Genomic DNA, 15,777 nt, shown 5'->3' with positions numbered 1-15,777 from the left:
ATCTAAAGAAAGAGGGCTAATTTAAAGCACTAAGCTCAGATAAGAGAAAACAGGTCCTAGAGAATTGGTTTAGAAGGACCCCAAATAATTGTAGGAATTACTTTTATCTACAGTTCGCTCAAAGTCATCGGAATGACTTTTATATCAAAGAGGTGCAGTGAGTGACAGGCGCAGGATTTGCTTTGTACTGTTTAAAACTCATTAGGCCAAGAAATAACTTTATCCTGCCAGGACAGGAAAGAACAACAGATGCTGTTTTTGCATTATCTGCATTATTTAGCCCAGCAATCTTTAGACATTTGGGTCAAGTTTCTACAAATTTGTTGCTTTCATCTGACTGAGGAATCATGTGTCCTAACCTTTCAGTCTGACCTGTCTAATTGGTGTCCATTTATAACACTGTGGGGTTTTTTTTGGTGACAATTAACCATATGCTGACAAGGGTTTAATTTAATTTCTGCTAATGCCGGGACATAAATCAAAACTTAAAACGGAATAATGAAGGTATTGGATGCCACTGAAAAGAACAGATTCTTAAGCATAATCTAGCCAGTAGTTACTTGACTGTCCTGAGATTTATACAAAAGTGTTATTTTCGACATCCTCTTAACATTGAAGCTGCAGTTAAGGAAAACCTATTATGGTAATTGTAGGTGCCTTTATCTTTCTTTTCTGAAGACTCTTCTTTTTACAAAGCACCTGTGTTTTACTTAAAGCAAAAGGCCATCCCTCTTAGAGAGGAATGGTTTTATTCAGCATATTTTTCCTAGAGCATGCTGAATTTTCCTATTGCATGATGATTAAATAAAAAGAGAATAATCATGTTTATGCCTGTAGGTGCTAGGCAGCCTATCTTATAAATGACAATAAAAACCAGGGCTTGATTTGTGCCTCAGGATGGAGTGTGGCATGCAGGCACTTGGTATTCCCCTTGAGGCAGCTGCTCTCAGCCAAGAGTTTGCCCCACCTTGTGATGCCAAGTGGTGATACCATTGCCATCTACTAAGGGAAGACCAGCTTTAAATTTTGGCCTCTGGATTAGCAGAACTCGTGGGTATTCTGGCTGTGGGAAGACCCTGGCTGGCCTGACACACTTTGGTCATTCTTACTCATGTTCAGTAATACCTTGCTCTGTCATCCTGCCGAAATCAATACATCTCCCCATGCAGTCAAGGACTTCTCAGTGGGAGTAATGGTGGCAGAGCAGTGGAGAAGGATGCTCCAGTGAGTATGGCACTAACGTAGGACTTTGGAGACCTGGGTCTAAGTCCCTCCTCTGCCACAGACTTTCTGTGCAGCCTTGAACAAGTCATTTAGCCTCCTTGTGCCTCAGCTCCCCGTAGGTAAAATGGGGATAATCACACTCTCCAACCTCACAGGGGTAGTGGGAGAATAAATACATTAATGATGGTGAGGTGCTCAAACAGTACAGTGGTGGGAACCATATAAATACCTATGATATCCTGTAGTCCTCTGTAAAATGCAATGGCAAGCTCAAGGCACTGCTGCACCCTGTTGCTATTGTCTGCAGCAGCCCAGTGGTGAATCAGCTCCCAGCAGTCAGTTATTAATGTGTTTCTTCTTGCCTTTTCATTCAGTTCAGAGAGCACAGTGACAAAGAGTCAGATACAAAACATACGTTTCGCTTGATGCCCCCATCAGGCTTAAATGAAGGAGCTCTGCTGCTGTGAGCCCCGCCTTGTTACCTTGCTAGAAGCCCTTACCAGTGGATTTGGTCTCCTTACAGCAGACGTGTCAGACTCATTTTGGGGAGAGGGTCAAATCTGATGAGCATACAGGTTTGGTTGATAAAGGTACTCGTGTTGATGTCAGGCACATAGATTTCTACAAGGCGTTTGACTTGGTACGACCAACATTTTGATTAAAAAACCGGAGCACTGTAAACTTAACATGGCACACATTAAATGGATTAAAAACTTCGTTCTCAAAATGTAATCATAAATGGGGAATCAACTGAGTTGGTGTGTTTCTAGTGGGGTCCCGCAGGGACTGGTTCTTGGTCCTACGCTATTTAACAGTTTTATCAGTGACCTGGGAGAAAACATCCCCGATGAAGTTTGCAGATAACACAAAACTATGGGGGAGTGGTAAATAATGGAGAGCACAGGTCACCAGTGCAGAGTGATCTGGATCACTTGGTAAACTGGGCACAAGCATATAATATACATTTTAATATAGCTAAATGTAAATGTGTACATCTAGGAACAAAGAATGTAGGCCACACTTATATGATGGGGGAATGTAGGCCACACTTATATGATATCCCGGGAAGCTGTAACGCTGAAAAAGATTTGGGGGTCATGGTGGATAATCAGCTGAACATAAGCTCCCAATGCAACGCTGTGGCCAAAAGGATAATGCGATCCTGGGATGCATAAACAGGGGAAGCTCGAGAAGGAGCTGAGAAGTTATTTTACCTCTGCATTTGGCACTGGTGCGACTGCTCCTGGAATCCTGTGTCCAGTGCTGGTGTTTGCAATTCAAGAAGGACGTTGAAAAATTGGAGAGGGAGGGTTCTGAGAAAAGCCATGAGGATGAAAGGATTCGAAAACCTATCTTATAGTGATAGACTCAAGGAGCTTAATCTATCTAGTTTAACAAAGAGAAGGTTGTGGGGTGATTTGATTATAGTCTGTAAGTACCTACATGGGGAACAGATATTTAATAATGGGCTCTTCAATCTAGCAGAGAAAGGTATAACATGATCCAATGGCTGGAAGCTGACGCTAGACAAATTCAGACTGGAAATAAGGCATACATTTTTTAACAGTGAGAGTAAATAACCATTGGAACAATTTATGAAGAGTTGTGGTGGATTCTCCATCTCTGACAATTTTTAAATCAAGATGGGATATTTTTCTAAGAATTATTTGAAGCAAGTTCTCTGGCCTGGGTTATACAAGAGGTCAGACTAGATGATCACAGTGATCCCTTCTGGCCTTGGAATCTATGAATTTCATTTTTTAAATAATTGTCAGTTGAATGGGGTAAAATTTGAAGACTCCTTTCAATCCACTATGAATCTCCCACTGATTGTGATGGGAGATTTGTACATACAATGTGTTCTTTAGGTAAAAAACTACACTTGTAGTCATTATTGTTCTTTATTATTTGTTCGATACCTTGTCCTTGCAGTCAGTATTAGTCAAAGGGAAAATCTGCTCCCTTTAAGATCACCATTACTTCTGCTCTAAATGTCTCTTCTTTCTCTATCTTCTTCTGTATGCTTCTCTTCCTCTTCCCTGACTTTGTGTCTCTCCTTTTTTCTTCCCTCTGTATTTCCCTCCCTGCACTAACTCCCAATTCCCTTCTCTTCACTTGTAGGTTACACTCCCAACCCCATTCCAATTGCTAAAATAAGCAATGAAATGCTTAGACTGGCATTAGGTTTCAGAGTTAACAAATCAGTGAAATTAATGGGAGGCTGTGGGGGTTCAGACCTCTAAACATTTCAGGCTGTCTGCAGGCTCAGGCAGTGTAATTGGTTCTGTAACACTTGCTTTTTATTTGGGAGATTTTCTTCACAACCTTGAGAGCTAGAAACTTGCTTTTTGTTAAAATAAAAGCTTAGATTCTTCAGATTCTGGATTTACTATGTGGGTCACATAAATGCATCATCTAGGCTGAATCCAGATCACAGGTTGTTTGTATGACACCTCTGTGTTAAAGAAATTTTCTTTTTTTAGGACTTACCCATTAGGATATATACATTTTAGGAAGTGTTATTTTTACATCAGCAGAGTAAATGTTATGATTTGTTACATTAATAAACATTCCCTTGTCCCCAATAATAGCAAAAGCAAAAAGGACAGAATATCCTTGATTTTTAAAAAGGTTATAGATATCTGGGAAAGCATATTGGAACCTATAATATAACCAATATGTAGAAAAACAAAAGGGGAAAATATTTTTTTAAATGAAATTAAATAGTCAAATGTTACTCTGATTTAAAAAATAGAAATAATGCTCTCACTTTGGGAGTCTGTATTTTGTTGAAATCTCACAGCTTACATTACTAGGGCCTGATCCTGTAAGGTGCCGAGTGCCCTCAACTCTCATAGTTTTCACTGAAGTCGATGGAAATTAAGGTCACACGGCACATTGCAAAAGGGCAATCAGCAGAGACCTGCTCCTGCTCCCATTGAAATCAATAAGAGTTTTGCCATTATATTCAGTGGGACAAGAGGGGCCACTTAATACTTATGTGGCTGTATGAGGAATTTGGGAAAGTGGTAGAAGGAAGGGCTATGCGCACTTGTGTGCTGTATTCTGCAACAATCACTAGCCCCCAAATCAGGGACTAACGGTAAGGGGATTAGTGCATGGTGGCCCCAGGTAAAGAAAGCATCTAAGCATGAGGATAAGTTAAAGGGTGCGCTTAAGGTCAAACACATACTCCAGGTTAAAATACAGGCCCCTCAGTGACCTAGCTTTTCTGAATAGGGATACCTGCTTGAACTGGGGACATAGTATTTTCTCTTCTTTCCTTTTCTTTCTCCCTCTGCGTGGTATTACATGCTATTACAACTGGGATGTCTCCATTCCATCATATGCCCTCGGAGCAAACTGAGCTCAAGTGTCAAGTCTGCATCTTAATTTCCATCTGTTTCAACAAACATAGGATCTGACCCCAGTTCTGTGTCTCCTCATCTTTTTCTTAAGGAAACACATGGATAAAACTAACTGTGAAAATCTACTTCCTTTCTCTAATGAGAAGACATTATTGAACAAAGAGCCTACTGTTTTGAAGACAGAAATCTGATTGCCAAAAAATAAAATTATTTGGTAAAAATGTAATAAATATTATCCAGAGCTTCCAATTTTTATATCTACCTGTCATCTAATTGTCTGTTTTTTACCTACCTATGGCTCCATCCTGAAAGGCACTCCTCATTGAGGTCATGGAGGTTGAGGGCACTCAGCACAGTATGCGGGTGCTGAGCACCTTACAGGATTGAGCCCCAGGAAAACCGCTTTTGCTACCGGGTACATGTGAAGTTGCCACAATGCCTTTAACAAACAATATATACTGGTAATTCAGTTTTTACTTACACTTGCATGGAGTTTTCCTTTTTTTGACATCGCTAAAAATTTGTTGCTGAAAACTCCTCGTATTCCTACAATCCCCTGAGACACAGCAAATATTTCCAAAATACCTAGGATGACAGAAATCCCAGAATAAATCACAATACTTTTCAGATCACTCTGACAAAAAGAAATCGTAGTTTCCTTTTGAAAAACCCCATCGTCCTTGGTTTACGCAATAATTTCACATTTGATTGTTTACTGCTTTGCTTATTGGAAATGTGCATTTATTTATATATGTCTTAAGATTGTTTTAAAACCTTAAGTCATCTTTCAGATAACTGACACATGATCATTAGAAATGCAGAGAATGTCTTTTGTTGGGTCCCGATCCCACAAAAACTTACGAATGTACGTAACCTTTAACATACGAGTAGTCCACTGATGTGACTGGGACTATTCATGTATATACTGTTAAGTATACGCATAAGTCTTTGTCGGATCAGGGCTAAATGCCCATACAATAGCCTATATCTCTGTTAAACTTAACAGACCTCTCTTCCTATGAACACACCAAAAAAACCCAACAAACTCTGTTCTGTTCAAAGTCGGCTATGACACAAACCAGCAGAGGCCAATCATTTCAACCATATGGCTCACTGACACTGTGTCATGCCATCAAAGCAATTATTTGTATCCTGTTAGGAGACCTCTTGGCCAAATACATCTCAGCTGTCCCTGGTTTTCAGTGATGTCCCTTATTTCAGACCCAAATTTCCCTCCAGTTCACACAAATTTAGTCTCTCACATTTATTGTTATAAAGGATTTGCACCAGAAATACAGGAGTAGAACTGATCTGCATTTTGGATGACACATTCTGATTCAGAGGAAGTGTAGTTACTTCGGAGCTGGAGACGCATGCACAAGGTCAAAATCTTTTTTTTTTTTTTTTTTTGGCAGGGCTTATCGAGCTGGATAACATTAGTGTGTCCATTCAAGACACCCTATTTGGGTATGTCTCTCATTTTAACATATGCAAAACTAGGGCGGATTAAATTTGGCTAAAGGGAAAAGCAGTGAAAATAAAGCATTTTAAATTTTGCCCCATTTTATCCAAAATGAAACCGTACCTCCTTACTTACTGGTATATTGCACTATGGAAACAAAGTTACAGCAAATATAATTATGCTAAAGGAATATATTCCATGTCTTCTTAAGATTCGTATGGGTCAGATTTTAATACACTTACTTACATTGAGTAGAATCCTACTCAGCAAGCATTCCCACTGACTTCAATGGGATGTTTTGTGGAATAATGCACTATTTAGTTTGACTAAGAATGGCAGAATCTGGCCCTAAGGGAATAAAATTTATTTTTCCCTTTCCCTATTGTCTTCCATGGAACTACTCTGTCTGTCACCAGGGTATCTGAATTCCTTCTTTGAGTAAAGGATCAAGGTATATGGCCATATTTGGGCCTTTGAAAGCTGAGAGATATACTGGGCTCAATTCTTTTTCTACTGAAATCTCATACTTGAGGACTTGGGCCCCAATTCAGCAAAGCACCTGAGCACATAGGGAATCCCATCACTAACTCAGCAAAACCATTAAGCGTGTGCTTATATCCCATTGAAGCCAATGAAATGTACAGATGGGTGTTCTGTTCATCCTATTCATAATATTGGGTGTCTCCAGGGAAATTTTGGACAGGCAGACAGGTGTAAAGTTTCAGGCCTATTCAGATTTGTTTGAACCAAGAAATGGATCTCCTTCTTTGCAAAGCTTCAGGACATCGCTGATCTAACAACTTGACTCGGAATTGCGGGCACTGACCCTCGGACTCCTAATGGGCTTACAAACTATTATAACTACTTCTTGAGGTGGAAGGCTCAGCCCTTAGGCTCATGACTCACTAGAACTTTTAACTGAGGCAGGGTATATCTACACTGCAATCAAGAGATGTGATTGCAGCACATGTAAACATCCCCAAGCTAGCAGCAAAGCCTTGGTGGCACCCACCCACTGAGGACCCTGAGTACACATTCGAGCGGCCAATGTCTATACTGCCATAGCTTCCCTGATATTGTTACTCGAGCTACCTTTGATCCAGCTAAATCTAGCTAGATCAAAGCTAGCTCAGGTATCTTTACATGTGCTGCAAACACACCACCTGATTGCAGTCTAGACATACCTTGAGTTTGTAACCAGGTATTGACATAACTGGCTTTAAATATTATTTGCGTGTCTAGTAACCATGGCAGATATAACAGTGTTTGTCCTAGACTGGCATGTTTGGCATCCTGTAACCAGGCTGGCACGCTGCTTTTTCACTTGGGACAAGACTCCCTGACTGTGTCTGTGTAACTTGTTCTCTTTCCTCCTAGCTGTGGTAGGACACCCCAGAATGCATTGCCCAATGTTGGTGTCACTCTGTGTGCATGTCACCCAGGTACCCAACCTCCTAGTAAGGAATTATGGGATTGCTGCCCATTCCCCACCCCTCACCCCCAGAAATCAGCTATATGAATATGGTTAGACAGCATAGGATGTCATACAAAAAAAATTAGTAACTCCAGATCTGTGACTGATCTAGCTCCATCTTCCTGCAGTCTTCCCAAGGTCCTCACATTTCTTAATGTACTAGCATGAGGAATAGGCTTTGAGCTTTCCACCCCAGACAGGCATTTTCCTGTACAGGATAGAGATCCTTGCAATTTCATTAAAGGGCAGGGTTGGGCCCTGTGTGAGTTTTTTACCTAATGTATACAAAGTAATCAAAGGTTTAACTGTTTAATTGTAAATTCTGTTTTATTTCTGAGGTTAAAACAAGAACAACAATAATATTTCACCTCTAGTTGTCTCTATATAAATACATAAATGATGTGCTCAGGACTCACAATTTGGATCCAAATGTTGAATACCGCAAACTTTGGGGATGTTCAGATCTGGTGTTTTGATTGTGGTTCATCTGTAAAGTATATACCCCATACCTGAAACAATCCTCCCCTGCATCCTCTTTCCACTGAGAGGGAATAATTTATACACAGATTTGCAAAACAGTAGTAGGGGAAATGCACCATGTGGTTGTTCCGGGCATGGAGAGCCCTTGCCAACTCTCACCAAAGTCAATGGTAGATTTAAATGGGAGTTGGATTGAACCCCTGATGCCCATATTAAAGTTGCAAAACTGACGTTAGCCAGAGTACTTACCACAGAGTGCTTCTGTTGCCGCTTGACACACTGAAACAGTGTAATGCATACTGAGTAATGGATTGGGTCATTCATTGTCCCTTCAAGCATCTGGAGAGTGGAGAACTATAGGAGATATTATTTGGAATGGCATCCCAGAGAGCCACAAAGTAACCATGAAGTGTGCACTTGACATTGCATTGCAACGTTTGCTTCATTGCTTTGCCTGAATACGTGATGACATTGTGTTGTGAGGATGCAATGTCACAGGCCAAACAAAGAGAGGTCAGGATGCCCTCCCAGGACTTTGTGGCTTTCTAGGCTGACTAAGTGCTCTGCAAAGAGATCACTGTTATAGAATGTCAAAAGTAGATATACTGACCTCAGTGAGATTTTTTTTTATTTGTTAGTGCTCTTTTTTTGTTTGCTCAGCTCCAGATTAAAAAAGGGATTGCTTTAAAATACTTATAAGCACACAACAATTTTTGTGCATTGGGGCTTTTTGTTGTTTTAATTACAATGGACTTGGTTCACTCCTGCTGGGTCAGAAGGTTGGAATTTGATTCCTTCTGTGCCGGGTCTGACCAGTTCATTTGAGACGGAGGAGAAGTTATCTCCAGAGCAAGGTGCTGGAATCTGGCAGGGGAAGGAAGTTTTAATTCAGAGCCATATCTCCGCAGGAACCCACCAGCTGTCCTGGAAATGGACTGGATCAGTTCTCCTGAGCATCCTATCCATGTTCCCTCTCTGCCCAGCACCATCCACTATTTGGTTGGGACAACCAGCTCTGGGTCCCCTGGAGAGTGGAGGTTTTAGTCCCCATGTATTTCTGTGATCTCCCCATTCTCCTTTTCAGGTGGACTTTCATAGAATCATAGAATCATAGAATATCAGAGTTGGAAGGGACCTCAGGAGGTCATCTAGTCCAACCCCCTGCTCAAAGCAGGACCAATCCCCAACTAAATCATCCCAGCCAGGGCTTTGTCAAGCCTGACTTTAAAAATATCTAAGGAAGGAGATTCCACCACCACCCTAGGTAACGCATTCCAGTGTTTCACCACCCTCTTAGTGAAAAAGTTCTTCCTAATATCCAACCTAAACCTCCCCCACTGCAACTTGAGACCATTACTCCTCGTTCTGTCCTCTTCTACCACTGAGAATAGTCTAGAACCATCCTCTCTGGAACCACCTCTCAGGTAGTTGAAAGCAGCTATCAAATCCCCCCTCATTCTTCTCTTCTGCAGACTAAACAATCCCAGTTCCCTCAGCCTCTCCTCATAAGTCATGTGTTCCAGACCCCTAATCATTTTTGTTGCCCTTCGCTGGACTCTCTTCAATTTATCCACATCCTTCTTGTAGTGTGGGGCCCAAAACTGGACACAGTACTCCAGATGAGGCCTCACCAATGTCGAATAGAGGGGAACGATCACGTCCCTCAATCTGCTCGCTATGCCCCTACTTATACATCCCAAAATGCCATTGGCCTTCTTGGCAACAAGGGCACACTGCTGACTCATGTCCAGTTTCTCGTCCACTGTCACCCCTAGGTCCTTTTCTGCAGAACTGCTGCCAAGCCATTCGGTCCCTAATCTGTAGCTGTGCATTGGGTTCTTCCGTCCTAAGTGCAGAACCCTGCAACTTATCCTTATTGAACCTCATCAGATTTCTTTTGGCCCAATCCTCCAATTTGTCTAGGTCCCTCTGTATCCTATCCCTGCCCTCCAGTGTATCTACCACTCCTCCCAGTTTAGTATCATCCGCAAATTTGCTGAGAGTGCAATCCACACCATCCTCCAGATCATTTATGAAGATATTGAACAAAACCGGCCCCAGGACCGACCCCTGGGGCACTCCACTTGACACCGGCTGCCAACTAGACATGGAGCCATTGATCACTACCCGTTGAGCCCGACAATCTAGCCAGCTTTCTACCCACCTTATAGTGCATTCATCCAGCCCGTACTTCTTTAACTTGCTGACAAGAATACTGTGGGAGACCGTGTCAAAAGCTTTGCTAAAGTCAAGATACAATACATCCACTGCTTTCCCTTCATCCACAGAACCAGTAATCTCATCATAGAAGGCTATTAGATTAGTCAGGCATGACCTTCCCTTGGTGAATCCATGCTGACTGTTCCTGATCACTTTCCTCTCATGTAAGTGCTTCAGGATTGATTCTTTGAGGACCTGCTCCATGATTTTTCCAGGGACTGAGGTGAGGCTGACTGGCCTGTAGTTCCCAGGATCCTCCTTCTTCCCTTTTTTAAAGATTGGCACTACATTAGCCTTTTTCCAGTCATCCGGGACTTCCCCCGTTCGCCACGAGTTTTCAAAGATAAGAAAGGAATTCTTTCTCCACAAGAAAGGAATTACAGCCCAGGTTTCCCTTCAAGTGAATTGAGCTGTCTATATATTAACAAACCAAAATACATATGTATGTATAAAAGCAAATGGGTATATATACTATTTGGACCTAATTCTGCACTTATTAACACTAGCGTAAATCAAGAATAACACCATTGATGTCAATGGACATACAACTGTGTAAAAGCGATGTAAGTTGGAGGAGAATCAGGCCCTTTATTTTCATTATATCAATAATATTTCCTTTTTTCTGTTCTACATCTATACACCCTCTATTATTTTGGCTATTGAAAATTTATGAGACTGTAACTTTTCAGCTCGGTGTACGCAGATTTTTCATACACATACATAAAAAATGTAATCTATAGACATTTACTGAGCTGGTAAAAAAACATATGTTTTTTTTCAGATTTCCTTTTCCCTTCCCAAAACTTGGAGCAAAACCAGGAGATTAGTTCTTGATGTCAGCTGACATTTTTATGCCCATTTTTTAAGAACAAAAAATATTAAAAACAAACACCAGAAAATATACAATTTTTATGAGTTTTTCATGCAATATGGTACAAAATGAAGCCCATATTTGGCCTGCATCCATGATTTCAACGCCTAATGACAATGGGCGTTCTGTTTATCAATTAAGGGATTAATTTGATCCTTACTGTATATTAATTCAACTATGCCGGGGCGGGCAAACTTTTTGGCCTGAGGGCCATATCGGGTTTTTGAAATTGTATGGAGGGCCGCTTAGGGGAGGCTGTGCCTCCCAAAACAGCCAGGCATGGCCTGGCCCCCACCCCATATCCGACCCCCCCTGCTTCTCACCCCGGATGGCCCTCCCAGGACTCCTGCCCCATCCAACCACGCCCTGTTCCCTGTCGGCCCCCCCAGGATCCCTGCCCCATCCACACACACCCCTGCTCCCTGATCGTCCCTGGAACTTCTACCCCTGACTGCCCCCCGTTGCTCCATCCAACCCCTCCTCTCATTCCTGACTGCCCCCCCCCGGGACCCCTGCCCCATCCAATCACCCCTTCTCCATGACTGCCCCCGGAACCCCTGTCCCTGTCTGCCCCCCGCCACCCCACCCAACCCCCTCTCCTTCCTGACTGCCCCCTGGGACTCCTGCCCCCATTCAACCCCCCTGTTCCCCACCCTCTGACCGCCCCGACCCCTATCCAGACCCCCACCCCCTGACCACCACCCCGAGCTCCCCTACCCTCTCTCCAACCCCCTGCTCCCTGGCCCTTTCCCACGCTGCCTGGAGCACTGATGGCTGGCAGTCCTACAGCTGAACCGCCCAGAGCACCAGGACAGGCAGCCGTGCCGCCCGGCTGGAGCCAGCCACCCCACCGCGCAGCATGGAGCACCAGGTCAGGCCGGGCTCTGCAGCTGCGCTGCCCAGCAAGAGCTCGCAGCCCCGCCGCCCAGAGCATGGCACTGCGGGGGAGGGGAAACAGCAGGGGAGGTGCCGGGGGCAAGCCTTCCGGGCCAGGAGCTCAGGGGCCGGGCAGGAGGATCCCGCTGGCCGGATGTGGCCCGCAGGCCATAGTTTGCCCACTTCTGAACTATGCCAATTATTCTTAAAATGATTAGGACATTTCACTTTAAAGGCATACGAGACCAGAGGCCCCCATACAACTTCTACCTTCAAAGGTCACTTCAGATGGACCAAAACTTGCTATCCTTAATTCAATTAATTGAATCAGAATTTGCCCAAAGACAAGGTGGGCCTTATTCTGATCTCACTTGCACTGGTGTAAATCAGGAGTGACTCCACTAAGTCAATAGTTACTTCAGTTTCAAACTGGCATAAATAATCAGAATCTGACCCCCCGAAACAGGCAAGCTTGACAATTCATTTTATATAAGATCATAATTCTGTAAAAGCCTAATCAATAGTTTCACTGTGCAAAGAGCCACTGAATGTATCGATCAGCAACCCTGCTGATCGCACTGTAATCGGTGCCAGAAGAAATTATATAAACTACATAATGGTGCAATACTGATAATAGTGTATTGTATTGTACATAAATGTGAGGAACATGCTATGCTTGCCACCACGCCTTTCTGATTAAGAGAGAACTTTGCCCATGGCAATATTCTGGTTACAATGTGCTTTTAAAAATGAACAAAATAAACCCATTTTTATAAAGCTATTTTAGATATCATAAATGGTCCCATCTGATCCTGCAATCCTCTAGTATACACATCTCTTTTTTATTTCAGTGAGAGTTCTGGTAGACAAGAAAAATACAAGATTGGGCCTTTGAGATTTGATTGAACCCACATCAACAAGGATATTCAGATTTAAGGACAGAGTAGTTCTGTATCAGAAGCATGTTCAGACAGTACCTGTCCCATCCTTAACCTTTTTCAGCCTCAGAACATGAGAACAGGTTTCAGAGTGGTAGCCATGTTAGTCTGTATCAGCAAAAACAACGAGGAGTCCTTCTGGCATCTTAGAGACTAACAAATGTATTTGGACATAAGCTTTCATGGGCTACAACCCACTTCATCAGATGCATGGAGTGGAAAATACAGGAGGCAGGTATAAATGCAGAACACAAGAAAAGATGGGAGTTGCCTTACCAAGTGGGGGGTCAGTGCTAATGAGGCCAATTCAATTAGAGTGGTTGTTGACAGTTGACAAGAAGGTGTGAGTATCAACAGAGGGAAAATTATTTTTTGTTGTGACCCAACCACTCCCACTCTTTATTCAGGCCTAATTTGATGGTGTCAAGTTTGCAAATTAATTCCAGTTCTTCAGTTTCTCATTGAAGTCAGTTTTTGAATTTTTTTCTGGTTGAAGAATGGCCACTTTTAAGCCTGTTATTGAGTGTCCAGGGAGATAGAAGTGCTCTCCTACTGGTTTTAAATGTTACAATTCTTGATGTCTGATTTGTGTCCATTTATTCTTTTGCATAGAGACTGTCTGGTTTGGCCAATGTACATGGAGAGGGGCACTGATCCCACACTTGGTTAGGCAACTCCCATCTTTTCATGTGCTGTATATTTATACCTGCCTACTGTATTTTCCACTCCATGCATCTGATGAAGTGGGTTAGAGCCCACGAAAGCTTATTACCAAATAAATTTGTCTCTAAGGTGCCACAAGGACTCCTCATTGTTTTTGCTAACATGAGAAGTTATTTGCATGCTGCTGTTTGAAACAGACAGTTTTTGAGCCAAAAAACCAGCCATATGCTGCCTTCAGTCCATTGTTTTTCTTCTATGTAGGAACTGTGCTGTGGACCAGAGATAGCGTGTAGCCTAGTGAATGGAAGCAATTGCCAATCTCATAGGTGGCAACCAGTGCAGATTTGTAGCCATAATGTAACAAACTGGAGACAGGACCAGATCACCACTTCCCATGACAAAAACCCACAGAAGAAGGTTAAGAGGGGAAATAAACTCTGTGCAAGGGGCATAGAACAAGCTGTGGTTCCACCTCCCAAGCCTCATGATCCACAGGCGGCATTGACACTGAGACCCTGTGCCTCCATTTGGCTCTGGGGCTCAGATCCTCCATGGTATTTAGGCTCCTAATTTTTATTGATATCAATGGAAGTTAGGAGCCTAAATACCTTTGAGAATCGAGGTGTGGGTCCCCAGTGCTGCCCCACCACTTCCTGGCCACACAGCTCTGTTGGAGCCTCTTTGCAGGAGCCTCCATTGCTGCACCTGCTCTTGGGCATCACTAACATGGAGAGGTTTCTGAAGTAAATACAACCTCTGCTTGTATTCACCTTCCCCTTGTGTTTGTGCAGGATATGTGGGTTAACAAGGTGCACTTCCCCTCAAGCCACCTGGTCCCACCCAGCCAATGCCTAGAAACACAGGAGTTAGATCAAACCAGTGATTCATTGAGTCTGATATTCTGTCTCTGACATTAGCTAATACCATGTGCTTCCAATGAAGCTGAAACAACCCAGTAATGCTCAGATGGGAATCTGCTTCCTATATCTCATCAGTTAGTGGGTGATTTATGCCTGATATGGTATGTTGCTGATTTTAAAAAATGTATTTAACCTACCAGCGGTCACTGTGCATGTACTCATTATCCATATAAACATCTTAGCCCCTCCTGAATCCTACTAAACTCTTAGGTGGAGATTTTCAGAAGTCTCTAGTGATATTGCGTACCTCAAGTTTTGGGTGCCCACCTTGAGATACCTCAGAGGGGATGGGTGTTCAGCATTTATTGAAAATCCGACCTCTTTCAAGTGTCTCAAGTTGGGCACTCAATATCACCTGTCACTTTTGAAACTTTTGGCCTCAGTGATGTGTTGTGGCAATGAACTCCACCGATTAATTAGTCACTGTTTTTAAAACCAATTCTTTTCATCAATTGTAAATTTGTCACCTTTCTGTCTCATTGAATATTGCCTTGTTCTTGAATTCTCCGAAGAGATAGATAAGAGCACCTGATCATTGGTTATTTTGTGTACTTCTATAATGCTGCCTCTTAGGGCCTCATCCTAACAACTGCTCCATGTGAGTGAACCCCTGTGTCCTTGGGGAGCCCTAACGTCCACCCACAGGGAAAAACTTTCAAGACTAAGGTCCTTCTGATTTCCGCCCTAAACTAAATGATATCAGTCTTTTCAATCTCCCCTCATAAAAAAGTCTCTGATCGTTTGTTGTTTCTCTCTGAACCCTTTCTGTTTCCACTACTCCTTTCTTAATATGGTGTGACCAGAACTGAACACAATATTCCAAGTGAGGGCAGAACATCAATTTATAAAATGGTGTTATAATAGTTTCAGTATTATTTTCTATCCCATTCTTCATCCATTTGTACTTTTTGTTTCCTTTTTAGAACACCGCTGCACATTTAGCTGAGGTTTTCATCGGGCTGCCCACAATAACATCCAGGTCTTTTTTCTGGAGTGGTTACACTGAATTCAGAACCCAGAAAGGCTCAAACCATTCCTTGCAATGTGCATTATCTTGCCTTTGTCAACACTGTCTTTCATATGACCCATTAATCTAGATGTATACGGTCCTGCTGAAGTTCCTCAGAATCTTCTGTAGTCTTGATCATTCAAATAATTTAGAGTCAGCTGAAAAACTTGCCACTTTGCTGTCCACCTGTAGCAGGGCAGTTACCCCGCTCCTGTGAAAGGCTAGGCTGATTGGGGAAGCAGCCACAGCTGGGGCCATGCCTCAATCAGGCC

The 15,777-nt window shown here is 42.7% G+C and overlaps 1 protein-coding gene across 4 annotated transcripts in view; it reads right to left on the bottom strand.

Annotated features, from left to right (window-relative positions):
* FGF5 (fibroblast growth factor 5) overlaps window positions 1–15,777 on the bottom strand; it is a 38,872-nt gene that overhangs the window by 15,079 nt on the left and 8,016 nt on the right. For 2 of the 4 annotated variants that reach the window (XR_007356371.2, XM_048847862.2), the window contains exon 2: window positions 5,074–5,177. The exons of 1 other annotated variant lie outside the window; for it this stretch is intronic. Coding sequence is in view for 2 of the 3 variants with exons in the window: in XM_048847862.2 (XP_048703819.2) it covers window positions 5,074–5,177 (104 nt within the window). In the remaining variant the exon portion in view is untranslated. Of the gene's footprint in view, window positions 1–5,073; window positions 5,178–8,257; window positions 8,494–15,777 lie in introns of those variants that run through there. One more of the 4 variants, XM_075127468.1, reaches the window with a different exon arrangement.

This window comes from Caretta caretta, chromosome 4 (genome assembly GCF_965140235.1).
Source record: "Caretta caretta isolate rCarCar2 chromosome 4, rCarCar1.hap1, whole genome shotgun sequence".
Lineage (NCBI taxonomy): Eukaryota > Metazoa > Chordata > Testudines > Cheloniidae > Caretta > Caretta caretta.
Note: the sequence above shows the minus strand (reverse complement) of the source record. Positions and strands in the feature narration are given on the sequence as shown.